Genomic DNA, 19,290 nt, shown 5'->3' on the forward strand with positions numbered 1-19,290 from the left:
CTCTTCCTCTTCTTTCATAAAATGATGCAGTCTGGAATAAAAGACATTTGAAATACAAAATCTTAAGAAAGAATTTAAACTTCAGTTTGTATTTTAATCATTTGATATTTAAACATCTGGAAGTTTGGAGACGGGTTTTCCAATACCAAATATTATTTATTGTGTTGAACTTTATTCTTTGTTCTTAAACTTTCAAATCTGGGGAAAAAAATGCTCTTTTTTGTAGTGGAAACCAAAAGGTGAAGTTGGGTATATTTGACTCATTCTAGCCAGTTGATATTTTAATAAAATAAAACATTTTAAATAAACGTATACCATCGGTTAGTTTGTGGTTTTTGGCAAGAAATGATCTGAAAAAATGTATTATGTACAAACCTCATAATAAACTCCTTCAAACACAAAAGTGGTTTGAAATTAAATCAAGAGAAAATCATTTATTTAAAAAACTGAACGTCGGGATGAAGATTAAAAATAAATGCACTTCAGTTAGATTATTGGAATAATTATTGTGAGTTTAAAACAATTTTTCAGTCTTTAAATTAAAACATTTTTGATGATGATTGTTTATTTTTTTACCAGTCTGTCTACATCTGGAATTCCTTAAATAAATATTTAAATAGTTTAGAAAAATTCCATCTATTTCTGTATTAGCTACGTCTTAAAACAGATATCTACTTTCTTTTTTCAGCATTACATTTTTGTCTTCTTTCCTGTATATGGGAAGGTTAAAAATCGCAAAGCTATTAAAATAAATATTTTTGACCTCGATATATTCAGGTGGACTTGAAACAGTTACTGTCCAACACATTATAAAATATTTTAACAGTAATACCAGTAGTATAATAATTTTTTATTTTTTTTTAAAGGGGAAGAAATTGAACCAGTGTGGAAATAATCAATCAGAAAGGAGCTGAAATCAACTAATTTCTATCAGCTTTAACTGAGAGATCCAGTAAATCTTCCCTGCTGCTTTGATTCTGCTCTCAGAATGTCGTATAAAATTATCTTCTCTCCTCTGCTAATAAAAACAAAACAAAAAACACCTCAGCCTTGCAATAAACCCTGTGACGTCTGAAGTCCAGCATCAGAGGGCAAACTGTGCTCAGTGAGGCAGAAGGAGCAGAGCCGTGCAGATCACACACACCTGACCGCAGCGTCTCAGAGAGCTCACCTGGGGTCAGAGGGCGTCTGCGGGATGGAGAGGCTGCTGAGGAGGTGCCGGATCAGAAACCCTCTGGTCAGGGAATGCCTGGCCGAATGCCTCGGGGTTTACACCCTGATTGTGAGTAAAACTCATGAATGAAACGCTAAACTGCTTTGTGTTGCAGAAAAGTTTAACTTTGCCCCCATTTGTTTTTTTTGTTTTTTTTTTTTTTTTAGGAACAAAGAAAAACAGGGACAGTTTGAGAGACGAGGTGTGTTAATGTTAGTGTTGTTTTACCCCTAATTAGTGTCTCTCCTTCCAGAGCAATGAACATTTACAGCACAGACCATAAAGCAGGTTAATCAGAAGTGAAGTCCATAAAAACTCAGTGCGTGTGTCCGATCTTAATGTTTTTACCCATCTACTTAAAATGGTAAGCAGATGGCTCATTCATGGGCATTTTTGACTCCTGCAGTGCTGAGGAAAGTCTCTGTGTGTTTGCAGTTGTTTGGATGTGGCACCGTTGCACAGGTGACGACGTCTCAAGAAAAAAATGGCCAGTATCTCTCCATCAACCTTGGCTTTGCTTTGGGGGTAACATTCGGGGTCTTTGTGTCCCGTGGAGTCTCAGGTAAGATTCTTTGAGATAATAGTTTCATTTAATTTATTTGACTGGAAGAATGCACAAATAACAGAAGATGCAGATGAGGGCAGAGTACACAAAACATTTACTCAAGTAAAAGTAGCACTACTTCGACATATTTTTACTCTAGTAAAAGTGAAAACTAGTCGTAAAAAAGTATTTTCCATAAAGTTTACTCTGGCACTGAGTAACAGATCAGAACATCAGTAATTTAATTTCATCATCAGACAGAACAAAACATAAAGCTATGTGGAAGTTTAACTATTTTATAGGTCAAAATGAAACTAATTTATACAAATAACATAATTACTAAATGGAAACATTTTTCTAAATCCATTTCTTTCAATATAAAACTTTAACAAAAGCTGCAGGAGTCTGTAGAACATTTTTGTTCATCATTCAATGAAGTTACTCACAGTGAGTAGAATATCCAGAAATATAAAAAAGAGTAGTGATACTTTAATTTAAGAGTAAAAACTACTCTTAAATTTTTTCAAAAAATTTACTCAAGTAAATGTAACTAGTAAGTGCTTATAAATCAAAATAAAATATGAATACTCAAGTTTTCCTGCCTACAGGATTTATATAATAAAGAATATACATTAAAACACCATTTATTTTAACTTTGAAACTCTCTGACATTGAATTAGCTGAAACCTGTTTGGCCTGACAGATGCAGAATGTGCTTTAGTAAATCAGATTATTTGTTTATGTTCAAAGGCGCTCACCTGAATCCTGCAGTTACTCTGAGTTTGTGCGTTTTGGGGAGACATCCATGGGTGAAACTTCCTTTATATACCTTCTTCCAAGTGCTTGGAGCCTTTCTGGGTGCAGCCACAGTTGGTCTGCAGTACTATGGTGAGTCCACATGCAAAACATTAAATCGCTGGGTTGGGCGCACCGTATACAGGCACTATTAGTCCTCCTTAAATGGAGGACTAATGCTGAAAATAATAACTTTAAGAAAATAATTCATAAACTATTAGTTATCATTAAAAACAGATCTTGCTGCTCTGAGTTTCTACATTCATTGATGGAAATCATTTTAAATAAATCTTCACATCATTAAGATGTGAAAACATTTCTTCCATTTATTTACTGGCTGAACACTTCAAATAAAGCCCAGTGTTGTTTAAGGCTGGTGCTAAATCAATTAATCAGTTGTTTTGTTTTTGAACATTTACTTTTACAAAAATCTGGGCTTTTTTTTTTTTTTTTTTTTATCCAACAATTGACTTCTTTGGTTTCCATATGTGATGTCAGCGCGCCCAAGAATTACCATCTTGTTTGACAAGTGTGTTTTACACCTTCTAGTTATTTGAAACTTGATTTCAGGTCAATTCACATTAGAGATGATTGAAATAAAAGCCAGTTTTTAAAAATATTTTCTGTCACTCCTAATTTCTTTTTTTTAAAAGTGAGAAAAATGTTAATAAAATTGGATATTGAATTTTGCTTATAAAATATAAAGTTGACATTTTTTCGCCCAACCCTACTGAGTCCATAAGAAACCTTATAAATTTTAAGTCCATGTTGCTCACAGCTATGTATAAAGACTGAGTCTGAATAAAATGTTCGCAGACGCCATCCAGAGTTACAGCGGGGGTCAGCTGACGGTGACGGGTCAAACAGCTACAGCAGGAATATTCAGCACTTATCCAGCTGAATACCTCAGTTTGGGGGGAGGCTTCTTGGACCAGGTAGATATAGTTACTGTTTTATCTGGAAGACATGAGAAATTCATATTTAACTGCAACAACACAGCCAAGCAATGACCTGTAATGTTCCCTTACCTAAGCTAAAATACAGGGTGGGCCATAAGTTTCCATACATGGGAGAATGTAAAATGTATATTTTTTAAATATTCTAGATACCCAAGAAGATGCATTTCACAAAAGAACAAAGAATTGAAATTATACTGATGGCTGGATCGGGAAGTATGAAACATTGACAGAAAACATGGAACGAGCATCACACATGACACTGAGGCAAAACTTAATTGCAAGTTTCAGAAAACTGGAAATGTTGCAGATCAACCACGAAGTGGTCCACAAAATAGGGCCACCGATGAAGACACAGCATCATATAAATAAAAACAGTTGTCCAATATTAAATGTTTATTTTTTTTATATGTATGGAAACTTATGGCCCACCCTGTAGTTAAAGGATTTAGTATTTTACAACTTTTATAGGATGTAAAATAAAAGCAATCACACTGATACCAAACTAATGAAAAAATCAGATGTAAAAGCATATTACTGGCTTATTAAGAGTCTTTCCTTGTGAAAATTCTATTCAAATAATGGCTGCCCTCCGCTTTTCTGTCGTCATATTCTCACCTCTGTACCACATCAATAATTTTTGGTTAAGTTAATGCTATTTTTCACATAGCTAGGTTAAAAGAGCATTATTAAAGTGATAACTTAACGACCGTATTGGGTGTTAATATTTCAAAAGAGGGGCAAGAAGTACATTTTGTATTCAATACCACACTACGTTTCTTTTCTGGAAAAGCCGCCATGTTTGTTTCTGTATCAACGGCTCCGCTTAAAGTATGACCGGGCGAATTACAACACCGAAAGAAAGTTTAAGCAGACGTTGTTATTATTATTAGTATACCGATCGGAACTAATTGTAATCTAATTAAAAAAATATATATATGGACAAACATCCTTGAACCGACCCGTCTGATGAAACCCACATTAGGCAAACGCATGAAAGCATTATTTAAGTTTAACTCACTGGATGTCTCGCAGGTGATCGGCACCGCTGCTCTGCTGCTGTGTATCCTGGCTGTAGGGGACCAGAGGAACACCTCCATACCCGATTATCTTCAGCCCCTCCTGGCCGGAGCCTCGGTCCTGGTTATCGGCGTCTCCATGGGCTCAAACAGCGGATACGCCCTGAACCCGGCCAGAGATTTTGGACCTCGCTTCTTCACTTACATTGCTGGCTGGGGAGATGACGTTTTCAAGTTAGTTTTTTTCCCCCCATTATTTCCAAAACGTCCTCCCAAATGTTTCTTACCTAATATTTGTGTTACAGGGCTGGAGGTGGTTGGTGGTGGGTCCCGTTAGTCGCTCCCTGCATCGGAGGTTTGGTAGGAACTCTGATCTATGAGCTGCTGGTTGAAGTCCACCATGCATCCCTCTCTCCGGAGGATCAGCCTTCATGTCAAGAAACCACCGAGGGAAAGTCTCTGGAGCTGGAGGGAGTGGAACCAAGCAGTGGAAAGTCTGAATAGCTGTCAAATTGTGCTTTACCAAAGACTAAAGTCTGTTATCAGGCAGACAAGCAAGATCAGCAGTAGAATACCTTGGAAGAACCTTTACAGCTATTTAATGATGATCATAAACCTAATTTGTCATTTCTGAGTAACCTAAGAGTCTGAAGCAGTTTAGTTCTGAACTTTAATCAAATCCAAAAACTGAATCAGAACAAGGATCTGAGATCTATGTCACGTTCTAGATGGGGTCTGGGAAACCAGTGGGATTTGAACACAGACAGTGTTGAGCATATCTGAAGTAGTTCAGGAAGTCTGATATTACTTTCTAATTTGAGCATTGAGATAATGGAGAAAGTGGGCCAAGAATTGAGCCTTGAGGAACCCCAAATCTTTGTTCATTCAGATTTACTACTGACTGACGCAGCATAGCTCTGGTCAGCCAAGAAAGATGTGAACTAATCCAGATATATTCTTGTGAGCCATAAAAATTTAGTTTTCAGTTTTCTACCTTGGAACAAGAACTCTTTCAACTTTGATGTGAAGTAATTCACAGATCGGATTTCCAAACGAAATGCAGAACCGTATATTTAGTTTCTTAATTTCCATGCAACCGAAAATGTGCATTTGCTGGCACAAAATGAGCGCAGAAAATATTCCTGTGCTTAAAAGCCACTTTAAATAAGACCTCAATGAAACTTTTGCACATTTTAGATATTTTCCACATTTATTTCCAAACAGCACAGAAGTGTATGGCATTTCAGCAAGCAGACCACAAGCATGGGAAATAAAATGACATGGAATTGCCACTATAGAGCTATATAAATATGATATGACATATAAAAAAGATACAAAGTCCACTCATAGACCTCCATCATGTCACTGTGAGGGCTTGAACATAGAAAAGAAAAGTGGGTACAGCAAGCACTGATCCTGTAGTTACAAAAGAACCGCCTGAAATCGAAACCTTTTGTTTTCATACACGTTAAGACGACACACCTTCTCTCAACATGTAACTAACTCTGGGAGGGTTTTTCAGTTTGAGGAGGGGGAGTGGAACAGTACAAGTACAAATACTACACATATTCACATTATCATAGTAAGTTACTAAAACCAGAATGCTTTCTGGTTGTATGTATTTACACGGCAAAAACTTGTACACCGATACTACTGACAGGAAGTCTGATCTTTCTTTTTCTAGCTTTAACGATCAACAACATCACAAATTATTCACACCGACCGGGTCACAGACTTCCTGCAACCTCGTCATCTCATGACTCTCTAAGATACAAACAGCAGTGACGTATTTAGTATAAATAAATATTGCAACATAAAAAATAATAATTTTAAAAAAAGCATCAGTGTCAGTTTCTCCGGACGCTCCTCTTCATGCTTCGGATATCTCTCGTGCGCCACGGGAGGCGGTGGGCGCAAAAACGAGAGAGGAGTTTGAGGCAGGCCGCATGGCGTGCAGAAGAAATGCGTGGATGTATTCGGTGAAGAGTGGAAGAAATGGGAGAACAGGTAAAAATGGCTGATAAAAACAAAACCTGAGTGAAGTCGGCCTCCCACATTCATCAAGCTAAACGAAAATTTGGTTTATGCAGCAAAAATGTTTTCGCTTGTGCTGCTATTATTTCAGAGATTAACTTGTTCCAAAGGTTATCAAAGGTCAACCAGCTTTTCCACATTTAAATCTAATTAAGCATATTAAGTGTCAATCAACTGTTTTTACCTGTTTTCCTTAATGTGGGAGAGAGGAGTCAGGTTGACCCTTGACCTCTGGAAACTACTTTTTTTTAAATTATTTTATTTTAAAAATTGTAACAAAAATTGCTGCTGCACAACCGCAGCAAAATTTGATGCCATATTTTGTTTGACTTTGTAAATGTTGGGGGAGCTGGTTGACCTTTGGCCTCTGCAAACAGTATATTTGAAATGAGACAGCACAAACGGATTTTTTTGCTGCACAAAGAGCACAATTGATTGACACCATATTTATTTATTTTTTTGTAATTTTTGGGGTTGGTTGACCTTTTTGACCTCTGGCAACTTTTTGTTTTGAACCTTAAAAATTATAACGGCAAAAACAAAATGTGGGGGAATTGGGTGACCTCTGATAACGTCTGGAAATGGCGGCACAAACAATATTTTTTGCTGCACAGCCATACAGTTTAACACCACATTTTGTTTGGTTTTGTAAATGTTGGGGGAGCTGATTGACCTTTAATCTCTGGAAACTTTAAAAAAAATGTTTTATTATAATTGCACAAATGAAATTCTTTGCTACACAAATGTAACACAGTTGATTGACACCATATTTTGTAAATATGGGGGGGCAAGTTGAACTTTGATAACCTCTGGAAACGCTATCTTAAAAATCTTAGCAGCATAAACTTTAGACACCAATTTCGTTCAACTTTATGAAGGTGGAGTTCCAGCTTCACTCGGGTCCGATACAAAGGCTTTTGACCCAGGAAGAGCTTCTCACGAGACTAGCACAGGTGTAACAAGATCAAACATGCAGCTACAGTCGCACAGAGGAGGCGCCGTAGAGAGTAAAATGTTTCTGGGTGAGCTAAAAAAAAGTGTTTCATCAACATTCATGTTCTGCAGCCGCGTCCGTCTTCGCGCTGCGCCCCCTACTGGGGCTTGTCTGTCTTGTGTGCGGTGAGGAAGGCCATGCCGTGGGTCCTGAAGTGCGTGTTGAGGTCCTTCGCTTTGTCGAAGCGCCGCCCGCACACCTTGCAGCCCAGGTTTCCGTCGCCGTCCTCCAGGTGTGCCAGCGGGGAGGCGGCGCCGGGGGAGGTGCTCGGCGAGCTGGGGGCTCGCGGGGCACCTCGTTCCGTGTCGCTCTGCGTGTCTCGCACCCGGTGGGTGATGAAGCGGTGCCTGCTGAGGGAGCCGGCCGACGCGAAGCAGACGCCGCACTGCAGGCACTGGAAGGCGGCGGTGTCGCCGCGGTGCTGCGGGATGTGGCGCTGGAACTCGGCGCCGTCCTCCGTGGAGAAGCCGCAGGGGACGCAGCGGAAGACGCTGTCCTCGTCCTCCAGCTCGCCAGGCGCTGACGACGTGGACGCCACCGATGCCCTGGTTCTCTTTGCAGGGCCAACGCCGCCGCCGCCGCCGTCCTCTGTGGCGCTCTCCTCCTCGTCTGCTGCCCGGCCTGCAGGAGGTCCGACCTCGCCGTCGAGCTCCGAGGAGCTGCCCGGTCCATCGCCTCCTGTGGCAGCTCGCTTCCTGGTCAGAGGAGGACCCTGAACGCAAACAAAGCAAGAACTTGGTGCTCAAAACAACAACATGAGGGCTCAGATAGACACATTTATCCCCACGGATGGGAAGCAAGTCAATTAGCTGATTAATAATTGGATGCAAAGGATGGTTGATCATTTTATTTTATTACAGAATTAGAACCAGGTCGAGCTAAAACTACACCACTTGAAGAACTCTGTGTAGACCATATTTACAGACAATGGGATACTTTTTATCTTAATGTTTATTTTAAATTTAAATATATATATATTGACAAGCACATTCTACAGAGACCACTTTTATCAGAAATCCAGTTCATTTAAATGAATTGATTTCTAAAATTAAGTTTGTAAATAAAATTTTTTACTCACTTGTCCGTCTGTTGTTCTGTGATGGAGTCGGATATGTTTGTCCAACAAGAACCGGCTGCCAAATGTTCTTTTGCCCTCTGTGCAAAACCTGGATAAACACATAAGAACGGATGCAAAATGCTCTTAGTGCCCTCTAGGGGCCAGAATATGTCATTTGAATATCAAACAATTGAACTCTAATTTAGAGTTTAAAAATGTTATTACAAATTCAAGATGATAATTTAAGACGAGAACTGTGTGTCTACAAAAAGACAATCTACAGGTTAATTTCTTTCTAAGATTCTTCAAAAAGTGATCAAATAGATTTATTACAACTTGATCAATACATGTCAAGCCATTTATTAGAGAGAGCTGAATTAAAGTTCAGTGGAAGGAAGAACTGGTAGAAAAAGGTACACAATTACGAAGCAGTCTATTTAATAATTAGCAGGATAATCTAAAGTTAATCTAAATAAAATCTAAAGCTTAAATTATAACTCAGAGTTTCACTTTTTAAATTAAAATGATGCACTAAATTAACTTTTAAAGTCAAACTAATTCACTGAGATGCATTAATTGTTCATTTATGTTTTACTGGGTCACTCTGAAATGTTTTTCGTCATTGATGAAAGTGACTCACTGGCAATGGAAGATCCTTTTGTTTCCCTCATGAATGACTCGTTCGTGACGCCGCAGGCTGGAAGAAGTGCTGAACGTCCCGCCGCAGATACGACAGGGAAACTGTGGAGCAGAAATAGAATAAACAACGTTGCTCTTCAGATGGTCCCGTTTGTTTGAGCGTCTGGAACGTCACCTTGCCATGCTCCATCTTCACATGACTCAGGTAGTCTTCGTTGTCGGTGAAGGTGGTCTGACACTGAGGGCAGGTCCACTCGCTCACGGCACTGGAATGACCGCCGACCCCCGCGCTGCCGGAAGACTGGCCTCCCGGGGCTTCGTAGTCCTCATCCCCTTCATCGTCGTCGTCATCCTCCTCCTCGTCTTCCTCCTCCTGTTCCCGCCCCCAGTCCTCGCCGTCCGAGGTGTCGGGCTTCGCAGAGGATTTCGACTTGAGGCCGGAAGGACTGGAGGAGTTGGTGGGAGCTGAGGAGGAGTTTGAGGCGTCGGGCTGAGACTCGGGTTTGGCTGATGGGCCTCTGTGAGCCGTCTGAGCAGAACGACAGGAAAACTTTACAGACCAGAAGTTCACAGAACTTTAATGCGTCATTAGAGAAGAGTTGACTCTGTAATGGTGGATACTTCTACAGCAGACAGGATTCACAATACAGAACCTGGAAAGAAAGAAAGAAAGGAGGGATGAATGGATGGAAGAATGAATGATAGATAGATGAACAGATGATGGATGGAAGGAAAAAAGGGAAGTATGGATGGACAAAAGGATGAATGGATGATGGTTGGATGGATGCATAGGCAAAAGGACGGATGGATGGAAGGAAATAAGAAAGGAAAGATGAATGGAAGGATGGATATAGATGGACAGATTGGTGGATGAATAAATGTTGGATAGATGGGCAAACTAATGGATGGATGGATGGATGGATTTCTAGATGGATGGACAGACTAATGGACAGATTTGAACTAATAGAGACATCTATAGCAGCGCTCTAATCTAACTCTTTACACACAGACACACTTCTTTCCTCGTGGGGCCCAGGCCTCTGGCCCTTCAAATTCTAGTTGCAGCCCTGCTCCAGCAGCCTGAACCAAACGGCTGAATGGATTCCTCAGCCAGGCATCAGGTTCTGCAGAACCCTGGTGATGAACTGAAACTGAACAAACACTGCAGTGATGTTCTTGGTGTAGAACTTAGGACAGGGTCACCATGAAGGAACCCTACTAAGGCCGACCCAAGGTTTAATGTTCGCCTTCTCTGACACCACATCCATTGTAGAGAGCAATGGATGGGCAACACATGAAGGCGACGACAGGAAACGTTCTGGTCCAAATACACACCTTGATGTGCTCCATCATGGACCCCTTCTGGGCGTAGAGCTTGGTGCAGTCGGGACACTTGAACACGTGCACTTTCTGCTTGGCTAAATGAGTGTCAAAGTGCATGTACAGCAGGGGCTTCTGGGTAAAAACCGTATCACACATCACACACTTGTAGATCATCCTGTAAAGAGAGAGGAAAACCATTTGGTCCTCTTAAAATTCAAATAAAGAAAACCTTTGGATGGGTGGAGGAGGGGGACGTACTTGGCCTGTCCTCCAGTTAGTGTTGGGTGCTGGGTGCTGATGTGGTTCTGGGCACTGGGGGAGGACTTGAAGGCCATGGGGCAGCTGGGGCACTTGTGGAAGACCTCGCAGTGAGCTGTCTGAATGTGGGACTTGATGGAGTTCAGGCCTCCAAACACAACCTGGCAGCTTGAGCACCTGGAAGAGCAGAAAGACACCATCTTAACTACACCTGCCGTATTGGGTGAATCTACAAACAGCATTAATCACGACTGGTAACAATTAATCACAATTAGCAACAATTAATCACGATTAAGCGATTGTTGACATAATCGTTAACTAATTTAGGAATCGAATAATCATTAACTGGTGTTTACAAAATTTAAAACTGAGAAAACATCACCCTGAAAGCAAAAATTAAGCCAAAAATGTACAAAATATAGATACATTTTACATTTAAGATGAAAAACCATCTTTTTGTGTAAATATATTCTACCCAGAACTCCTCAAATGGCATCGTTTTAACTTCATCTGGTTCAAATCCTGTACAGTAAATCTCCTAACCAACGTTTGCTATTCAGTTATGAATAAAAACAAGATCTAACAGATCAGCGCGACACTGTATTGATGTTAAGTCAAGAAGAAATGCCTGAGCTTTTCACATGCTGATATTAGAAGTATTTATTAGTTTCGGATGCATCCTTTTGCTACAAATAATCAAGCTTTCACTACAGGAAGGCTGCATTTTAGGCAATAAAACATTTATTTTTGTATTTAAAAACAGAACTGAATCATTTATTTATTTGTATGTATTAATGTATTTCAAATATTGTATGAAGTGTTAACTAGTTAAATGAGAAATCTGCAAACTGTGCCAATTTGTTATTTGAATTACTGATTGACATCAGAATATTTTTTTGGATTAATTGTTTAATAATTGGATGCAAAGGCTGCTTAGTAGATTATTATTATTTTTTTACAGAATTTGAACCAAGTGAAGTTAAAATTATGCCACTTGAGGAGCTTTAGGTAAAATATAAGTACAGACGAAAAAAGGTTTGCATCTTAATGTTTATCATATATTTTTTATGCAAATATATATATATATATACAGTTTAAGCCTGTGCAGCTTATATATAAATTGTACACTTATATTAAGTGTATCGTTCATTTAGAAATTGATCTTCTTTACCGTCTGTATACTCAATAGCGATTAATTGATTACTAAATTAATTGAGAATTATTTCTGTAATCAATTAATCACGATTAATCGCTGTAGTCCTACATTCTTCATATTTTTCCCTCTTGCCGTTACTAAAGCTGAGGTTTCATCTTCACACAGATGTCTGCCCACCTGTAGCCGATGCGCCTGGCGAAGTGCAGACACGCCTCCTCCAGGTGGGTCTGGAAGCTGGCCTGCCGCGCCGTCCCACCACACTCGGGACAAACGTGCGGCGCTTTGTGTTTGTGGATCCTCTGGTGGGCAGACACGGCACATGAGTTGGGGAGCATCATGGGAGGCGAGCACTGGTTGCAGGTCTGCAAAAATAAACATTTTGGGAAAACATTCAGCAGCCGTTTTATATAAACAAACCTCAGTAGGATATGGGTTTGGTCCTCACCGAGCTGGGAGCACCTCTGATCTGCTGGAAGTGAGTGACCAGCTCCGCCTTGCTGGAGAATTGCGTTTGGCACTCTGGACACTTGAAGTTGTTGTACTGTAGCCCCTCGGCCTTCTTGCAGGGGAGCGGCATCAAGGCCTGCGGCCCCTGGGGAGCACGGCGGACGGGTCGAGTCGGACCTGCTGCCGCTGGAGACGAGGCGTCCTTCATGGGACTGGAGCCGGCTGGGACAGCGGCACCCCCTGATGTGGCAGAGGGAGAGGAGACCGAAGGAGAGGACGAAGAAGTGAGCAGGCCTGGACGGCCAGACGGTGGACACCGAGCAGGACAAACAGGTGGAGGTCAGCGAAGATTGATAAAAAGAAAAAAGATCCATGCATAGGTGTGATTCACAACCATTACAAGCTGCATCAAGTTCCAAACTGAGGATGCAAATTAATCAATCTAAAGTTGATTGATTTTATCTGACTGACTGATAATCGGTCATTTTCTTAAAATCAGTCATCTGTTCTAAATGCTGACTGAATAAACAGAAAATTGTGGTTTTCTCACATTATGAAACTTAGACATATCTATAAAATATAACAAAACAGGAACCTTTTGTTGCTGAATAGAAGAACAAAAGATGAAATGAATAAAATATGCTAAACATTTAATTCCCTATAAACATAGATATCAATACAGAGGTACTGTCTGCTCTTGAAGGAATGTTAAAATTTCGATCCGTGAAGCGAAAGCTATCAACCGTTTTTCATCTTGTTACGTATGTCCTCGCCTTCGTAGCATATCATTAATTTTTGGTTGAAAAGTTGACGCTTCTCCGCGTGAACTTAAGGAATTCGTCGAGTGTTTAAATTTTTGAAAAGAACCACATGAAGTGCATTTTGCTTCCCACCCCGGGCTCTGTTTGGACCGTATCTCTTTCCTGTTCTAGTATGGCCGTTATCTTTGATTCTGTATCAACGGCTCCGCTTATGGATGACCAACAGCGCCCTCTGCTTGATGGCGGCCAAACTGCAACAATAAAAAAGCCGATCTACCTAGCGGACGTTGTTAGCTAATCGAGTAGAAGTTATTTTAATCAGAGTTCTGTAGTAACTAGCTACATTTACACAGTTACATTTACTTGAGTAACTTTTCGGAAAAAAATGTACTCTTAGGAGTATTTTTACTATGCAATACTTTTTTACTTTTATTTGAGCAACTTTATTATGAAGTATTGCTATTCTCACTTGAGTAAAATGTGACTCTCTACCCACTGAATAAAAAACAAACATGTTTTAACCAAAAATTCACCAGAAAAAGACAAAATGCAATTTTTGTTAAAGTTTTATAAGTATTTTATTGAAAGAAATTGATTTGGAACATTCTTCTTGACTGATTTGTTATTTTTTGTTACTTTTTACCAATTATTGTCATTTCGGTCCTTGAAATACCAAAAATTCCACTTAACTTTATATTTTGATGAGTCTGATTACGTAATTTTTAAATATTAAATGATTGATAATTTGATCAGCTACTCAATACTTCAGTAGACTTTTTACCATATACTTTTTTGCTTTACTTCAGCAAAAATATGTTAATATGTCATTAATTGACAATTGATCGTAAGTCAACTAATTGTACACGTTTTACATTAAAAGTAAAAAGTCTTGCATTTAAATTCCATTAAATGGAAAAAAAATAATGCATTTAATGGAGGTTTTATCAACATTTGTAGCTGTAATGTAGTGAGTGCTTCTGCACCTCAACTTACCACCAATCGGTGTTATGTCCTGCTGGCCAATCATCTGCTCCACAGTGACGGGCCTCATGACCAGATGCGAGCATTGCATCACCAGGCCACGCTCTTTGTGCTCCCTGGCATGCAGCAGCAGGCTGCACTTGTTGAAGAAGGCCAGCCTCTTGGCACAGTGGTTGCAGGTGACCTCTATGCGGAGCGACCGCCGGTCGTAGTGTCGTGCCAGGCTGCGCTCCAGAGCGAATGCGTCTCCACACTCTAGGCAGCGGTAACCCGTGGCGGGCACGGGGAGCCCCCACTCGGGCGGCGGAGGGGCCGAGAGGTCGGGCTTGTAGCTTGGCAGGAGGTTTTTGCTGTTCAGGATTTTGTTGAAAGCCTCCACCAGACTCGACTGGCTGCGGGAGATGACGGCGCCAGTGCTGTTGACTATTGAGGCGGGCTTGTTTGGCTGGACGGCGTTGCCCGAGATGGTGCCACCTCCTCCATTGGCTGTTTTGTTGGCGGCCGTGCGAACGCTTATCCCGCTGGCAGCGACAGAGAACTTGGGGGAGGAAGCCACCGCGGGCGTCGCCGGCAGGGCGGCGGACTTGGTGATGCTTACAGCCGTGGCCGAAACCTTCGCCTTGTCCGAAGAAGCCATCTTGTTTTGAACCTTTGTGGCGGCGGCGAGCATGACGCTGCTGGCTGCGAGTGTAGAAACAGGCAGAGCGTTCAGAGAGCTTACTTTTTGGGAAGATGTCGTGATGAGGCCAGGGGAAACGTCCGTCTTTTGTGTTTTGTTTGATAAAAGCCTGTGATCCCCAGTTTGACCTTTAGGGTCCAAGCCTTTTCCACCACCTTTTGACGCCACCCTGGTCACAGTCCTGGTAATTCCACCTGTGGAGGTTTTAATGGTTTTTATCCTGACTTTGAGGGGCCGGGATGGAGCTCCAGGAGGAGCAGGAGCAGCACTTCCTGTTTCTCCTCCATCAGTGGAAGATGGTTTAGCCTTTCCATTGTCCACCTCCATATTTTCTCCCTTGTCCGCTTTGCCATCCGCGACCCTATCGATGCTGTTTCCCACTTCCATTTCTTCCTCCTCCTCTTTAGGCACCCGCAGCTCAGGGGGAGGCGGAGTGGACGCCACAGCGGGGCTGGAGCACCGCTTTGCCGGAACCTGAGCGGCTGAATTTGGCATCTCTGGCTCAGGGCTCTCAGGTGAATCTCTCTCCTCTATTACATGTTCTGGATGTCTCTCCTCCACCTGTGGAGCCTCCACTGAGCCGGACTGTGGAGCGGACATAGAAGGAGTGTCCCCAGGTTTTGGTTGGGATGCAGCAGAGGACACGGGCTGCGACAAAACAGAATCAGATTTGTATCGCCTGCTCATCTGCGCGTTAGTCGGTGAGTCGGGGTTCTCCTGGATCACCAGAGGACTCGCCAGATCTGGGTCGGAATCGTCCTCCTCCACCTGGTGCTGGAATCCGCCAGCTCCGCCTTTTGGGGCGCCGTTGAAAGGCTGAGATGAGAGCAGCGGCTGCAATGAAGGTGCAGAAGGAGGAGCTGAAAGCAGAGGCTTGGACGGTGGAAAGAACGGCAAGGCGAGTCCGGCGGGAGAGGACGACCCGGAGGAAGATGAAGGAAGGGAGGCTTTGACGGCATCCGCCCTCTCTTGACCTGTGTCCTGCTGCTGCTGGTGCTGCTGCTGCAGGAGTTGCATCTTCCTGGCCCGGCCCACCGGATCTCCAGACCCCTGTGCCACCAGAGGTTTGAGTCTGTTGAAAATGTTCCCGCCCTGTTTGTGAGGCTTGGCTGTACTGGCGCCAGCCGCTTCTGCGGACGCTTTGGGAGTGTTCACGGACCATGGCCCTCCGTTGGACTGGGTCTGGCCGAGGGAAAGAGGCATGGAAACACCGGAAGCTCCAAAACCGTTGTGATTGAGAGCTTCGGATTCGGCGCAGGCGCCGAGTCGAGGACCGGCATCCGCTCCCGCGATCACATCAATGGGGTGCTGCTCCGCATCTCCGTCCCCGCCGTCTACGGCTTCATGCCGGACTTTGTTCTTCACGATCACGCTCACAATGGAGGTGTCCGCCTGGGGGTCAGAGGGACTGGGCGGCCTCAGGGAGGATCCAACGCCCACCACGCCTTCCTGCTTTCCCAGGGGCGGACCGGCCGGTCCGTGGGGGCCCTCAGCCTCATCTGGCGCAGACTGTATGGCCTCTTTGGCATCTATGTCAGGGATATCAAACGCTGCCAATAGGTCATCAAAATCTGGGGTCTTCATGTCCCCCATACCGGGATCCCCTCCTGGAACATTAGAAAATACAGAAACATAAGTATTCATCTGGAAAATCTGAAAATTCAGTGATCAGGTTTTTACTGGCCAATTTTCATTTTCTGCTTAGTTTCCTTCTTCATTACATCTTTTTCAAAAGGAATACAATATAGTAGGACTGAAACAATTAATCGTGATTAACTACTTACTGAAATAATCATCAACTAATTTAGTAATAAAATAATCGTTAGTATATACAGATTCAAAACAAAAGGCCATTTTCTGAAACAACAAATTTACTCAGGGCAGTAATTTAGCCAAAGGTGAACAAATTTTTTTGCCTTTAAGACTGAAAACACTTTTTTTCTGTAAGTATGTTAGACCCAGAATTTAGCTTCACCTAGTTCAAATTCAGCAAAAAGATCAATTAAATCTCCTATTCAATAATAATAAACAGGTTGATAAACACATTATCTCAACAATTTATTAATGTTAAGTCAAGCAGAAAGGCCTGAGTTCTTCAAATGTCAATGTTAAAAGTAGTTTTTTTAGCTGCAGATGCATCTTTTACCACAAATGATCAATTATGCACTAATTAATACTATTATTGCATTTTGGTTAATAAAATGCTTGAATTATTTATTGTTGCATTTTTAATATTGTATAAAATTATCTATTAATTAAAATAAAACTCTGCAGAACGTGAATATTTTTTTTTCCTTTACTCAACTAATCGGCAGAATATTCGATTACTAAAGTAATCGATAGCTTCGGCCCTACAATATATAAAAGCAAATTCCTGTAAACCTTGCTCTAATTTGATCATTAGCAGCAAGTTTGATAGCTCTGAATTTAACTGAAAATTAGGAAGTACAAAAATCTCTCCATCTGTGCATCAAAGCGTAAGCCTGTCTCCTCTAACTGGTTTTTACTAAAGTCAAATCAAAGTGCAGCAAAAAACATGCTGCGTCTCTACGAGCTGACAGAAAAACAGGCAACATTTCAGTTTTGATCTATTTAATTAAAATGGATAAAAGAGATGTTTCTGTATTTAAGTGAATGGAACTAATAATCACACTTTAGAAGTATTAAATAAGAGCTTGAACTTGCGTCTTTGTTGCAAAATCTTTTGCAAAATTGTATTCACCAACAGGGTAGCAGCAACATTTAGTAGATAAAGAACAGGCCTGCTCAAGGTTAGAGGTTACTATATTATTGTTAAATATCACAGTGAGGTTATCAATAGTGATAAACACATCTGTCAATTCAACGTTTCTGAATCAGTTTGTGTCTTTCAGCATCTTGGGCACATTTATCTGTCAGATACAGGCAACTGTTGCATTGAGTCTAAATCAAACATGCTCAAAATATCATCTGCATGCAAAGCTTGGAATATAACACACAAATATTGCATTTCAAACAGTTCTTCGTGAGATATAATGATGACAAATTGTGAGGCCCCCAATACAGAATAAAAAAAACTGCTTAGCCACTGTTTAATACTTTCATACTTGCAAATAAATGTCATATAAATCTATTCAACTGTGAAACAAAAAACCCTGCCATGATATTGTGGTAATTGCTTAATTTTCGTTGCCTCGCAAAAGTATTCACACCCCTTTAACTTTTTCTGTCATCTTACAAGCACAAACTTCAATGCATTTTATTTGTTTTCTGACAGGTGATTGGGGTATGAATCTGATCTCCTCCGTTCAATATAATTTCATTTTTGTGTGTTCCTGCCGAAAAAAATCACCATTATGACCAACATTTAAATAAGGTACAAATATTCATCCTCCCGCACGAATAAACTAAATATAATAATAAACAGATCTGGGAGCAAAAGCTGGTATATTGACAATGAACTTGAGCTGTCTGGCTGCAAACGGCTTAATACATGTGTACTGTGATATTTAGACATAATAATATCTTTAAACGTGTCGGTTATTTGCTAGATATGTCACACATGCATATTTGTTAAACATAACCTGCCAAGCTCCAGGAACCTGAAGCAGGTTGGATGGGTGTTTCAGTCTCCTGCACTACCATTAACTAGCCGGCTAGGCGAGTGCTAGCGGCGGCGTTTCTGCAACCAAACCTTCCTCCGGTGACAGGCTCGGCTCTTTTAAACCATGAATGGGGTAACGCCGATTTAGTCACGCTTTCGCTACTACGCTAGGGTTTAAAAACAGTGACCATATTTGTGGCGGTTCGTTTTGAAACAGCGTTTCTGTAGCAGCGGGCTCCGTTATTTTAAGCTAACGATGTTCCCTTCCGTCTGTGGCTGCTGGCCGCTGAGCTCCAGCCAAGACGGAGAGGGGTCATCGAGCTAACCAGCTAGCCACCGCCGTTAAAAGCAACAGGAGCGGTCTGCTGGCGTCAGGTCTGACAGCGGCCAGAATCCGCTGTTCGAAGGGTCGACGATGACGGAGAAAATGATGGCAGGGATGGGGATTTTTCTTTAATATTTGATGTATTATGGATTGTTTACCTGGATGTGCGATTCCCGACTATCCTAGCTCGTTTTCAGCAGAATATGCTGCGCTTCTGACGGTGTGCTGTTGGTGACGGAGCCGTTTGTGTTTGCCGAGACTTTTTGATGGACGATAGGAGACGTCATAATAAATGCTATACTTTTCTCACTTATTTAATTCAAGTTTAAATTAGATGCTCGCTTCATACAAAACAGAATTTTTAGTTATTTGTCTCCTGTTTTGTTGTAAGATATCAAGCCACAACTCAAAAGTAAGATAAATATACGTTTGGTTGATCTCTCTTTTTTTTTGTATTTAATTCCATTGAAGAAAAAGAACCATATACTCTAAAGTACAGAATTGGTGGAGGATCATTGTTTGCATC

At 41.4% G+C, this 19,290-nt stretch overlaps 2 protein-coding genes and 1 non-coding gene across 4 annotated transcripts; 1 reads left to right on the top strand and 2 right to left on the bottom strand.

Moving 5' to 3' along the window:
- The first annotated feature begins 944 nt into the window (after positions 1–944).
- On the top strand, positions 945–5,520 carry aqp10b (aquaporin 10b). The gene is given in 8 exon segments (XM_044137587.1): positions 945–1,070; positions 1,073–1,160; positions 1,162–1,282; positions 1,649–1,775; positions 2,508–2,645; positions 3,369–3,487; positions 4,544–4,761; positions 4,833–5,520. Coding segments are annotated over 8 exon segments (1,092 nt in total). The 5' UTR covers positions 945–988; the 3' UTR covers positions 5,032–5,520.
- Positions 5,521–7,248: 1,728 nt separating this feature from the next.
- znf687b (zinc finger protein 687b) lies at positions 7,249–19,018 on the bottom strand. 2 transcript variants are annotated; one of them, XM_044137549.1, is made up of 10 exons: positions 18,923–19,018; positions 14,190–16,463; positions 12,434–12,675; positions 12,166–12,350; positions 10,833–11,009; positions 10,587–10,749; positions 9,427–9,780; positions 9,253–9,353; positions 8,634–8,721; positions 7,249–8,267 (listed from the first exon to the last, which is right to left on the bottom strand). In XM_044137549.1, the coding sequence occupies exons 2-10, from the start codon at positions 16,447–16,449 to the stop codon at positions 7,653–7,655; spliced, it is 4,185 nt and encodes a 1,394-aa protein (XP_043993484.1). In that variant the 5' UTR covers positions 16,450–16,463; positions 18,923–19,018; the 3' UTR covers positions 7,249–7,652. The 2 variants fall into 2 exon arrangements, with proteins under 2 accessions (XP_043993484.1, XP_043993482.1); XM_044137547.1 differs by having other exon boundaries at positions 12,434–12,729.
- Positions 10,420–10,554, bottom strand: LOC122844287. The gene has a single exon (XR_006372849.1). It is a non-coding gene; the product is annotated as a small nucleolar RNA SNORA13 (small nucleolar RNA).
- Positions 19,019–19,290: the final 272 nt, after the last annotated feature.

Source organism: Gambusia affinis, linkage group LG14 (genome assembly GCF_019740435.1).
Source record: "Gambusia affinis linkage group LG14, SWU_Gaff_1.0, whole genome shotgun sequence".
NCBI lineage: Eukaryota > Metazoa > Chordata > Actinopteri > Cyprinodontiformes > Poeciliidae > Gambusia > Gambusia affinis.

Bases quoted from the DNA above. Each gene is read 5' to 3' on its own strand.
- znf687b (XM_044137547.1), bottom strand. From the start codon at position 16,449: ATGGGGGACATGAAGACCCCAGATTTTGATGACCTATTGGCAGCGTTT. The intron at 12,730-14,189 runs GTAAGTTGAGGT...CTGGCCGTCCAG, and splicing joins GGACATAACACCGATTGGTG to GCCTGCTCACTTCTTCGTCC. The intron at 12,351-12,433 runs GTGAGGACCAAA...TTATTTTTGCAG, and splicing joins TCAGAGGTGCTCCCAGCTCG to ACCTGCAACCAGTGCTCGCC.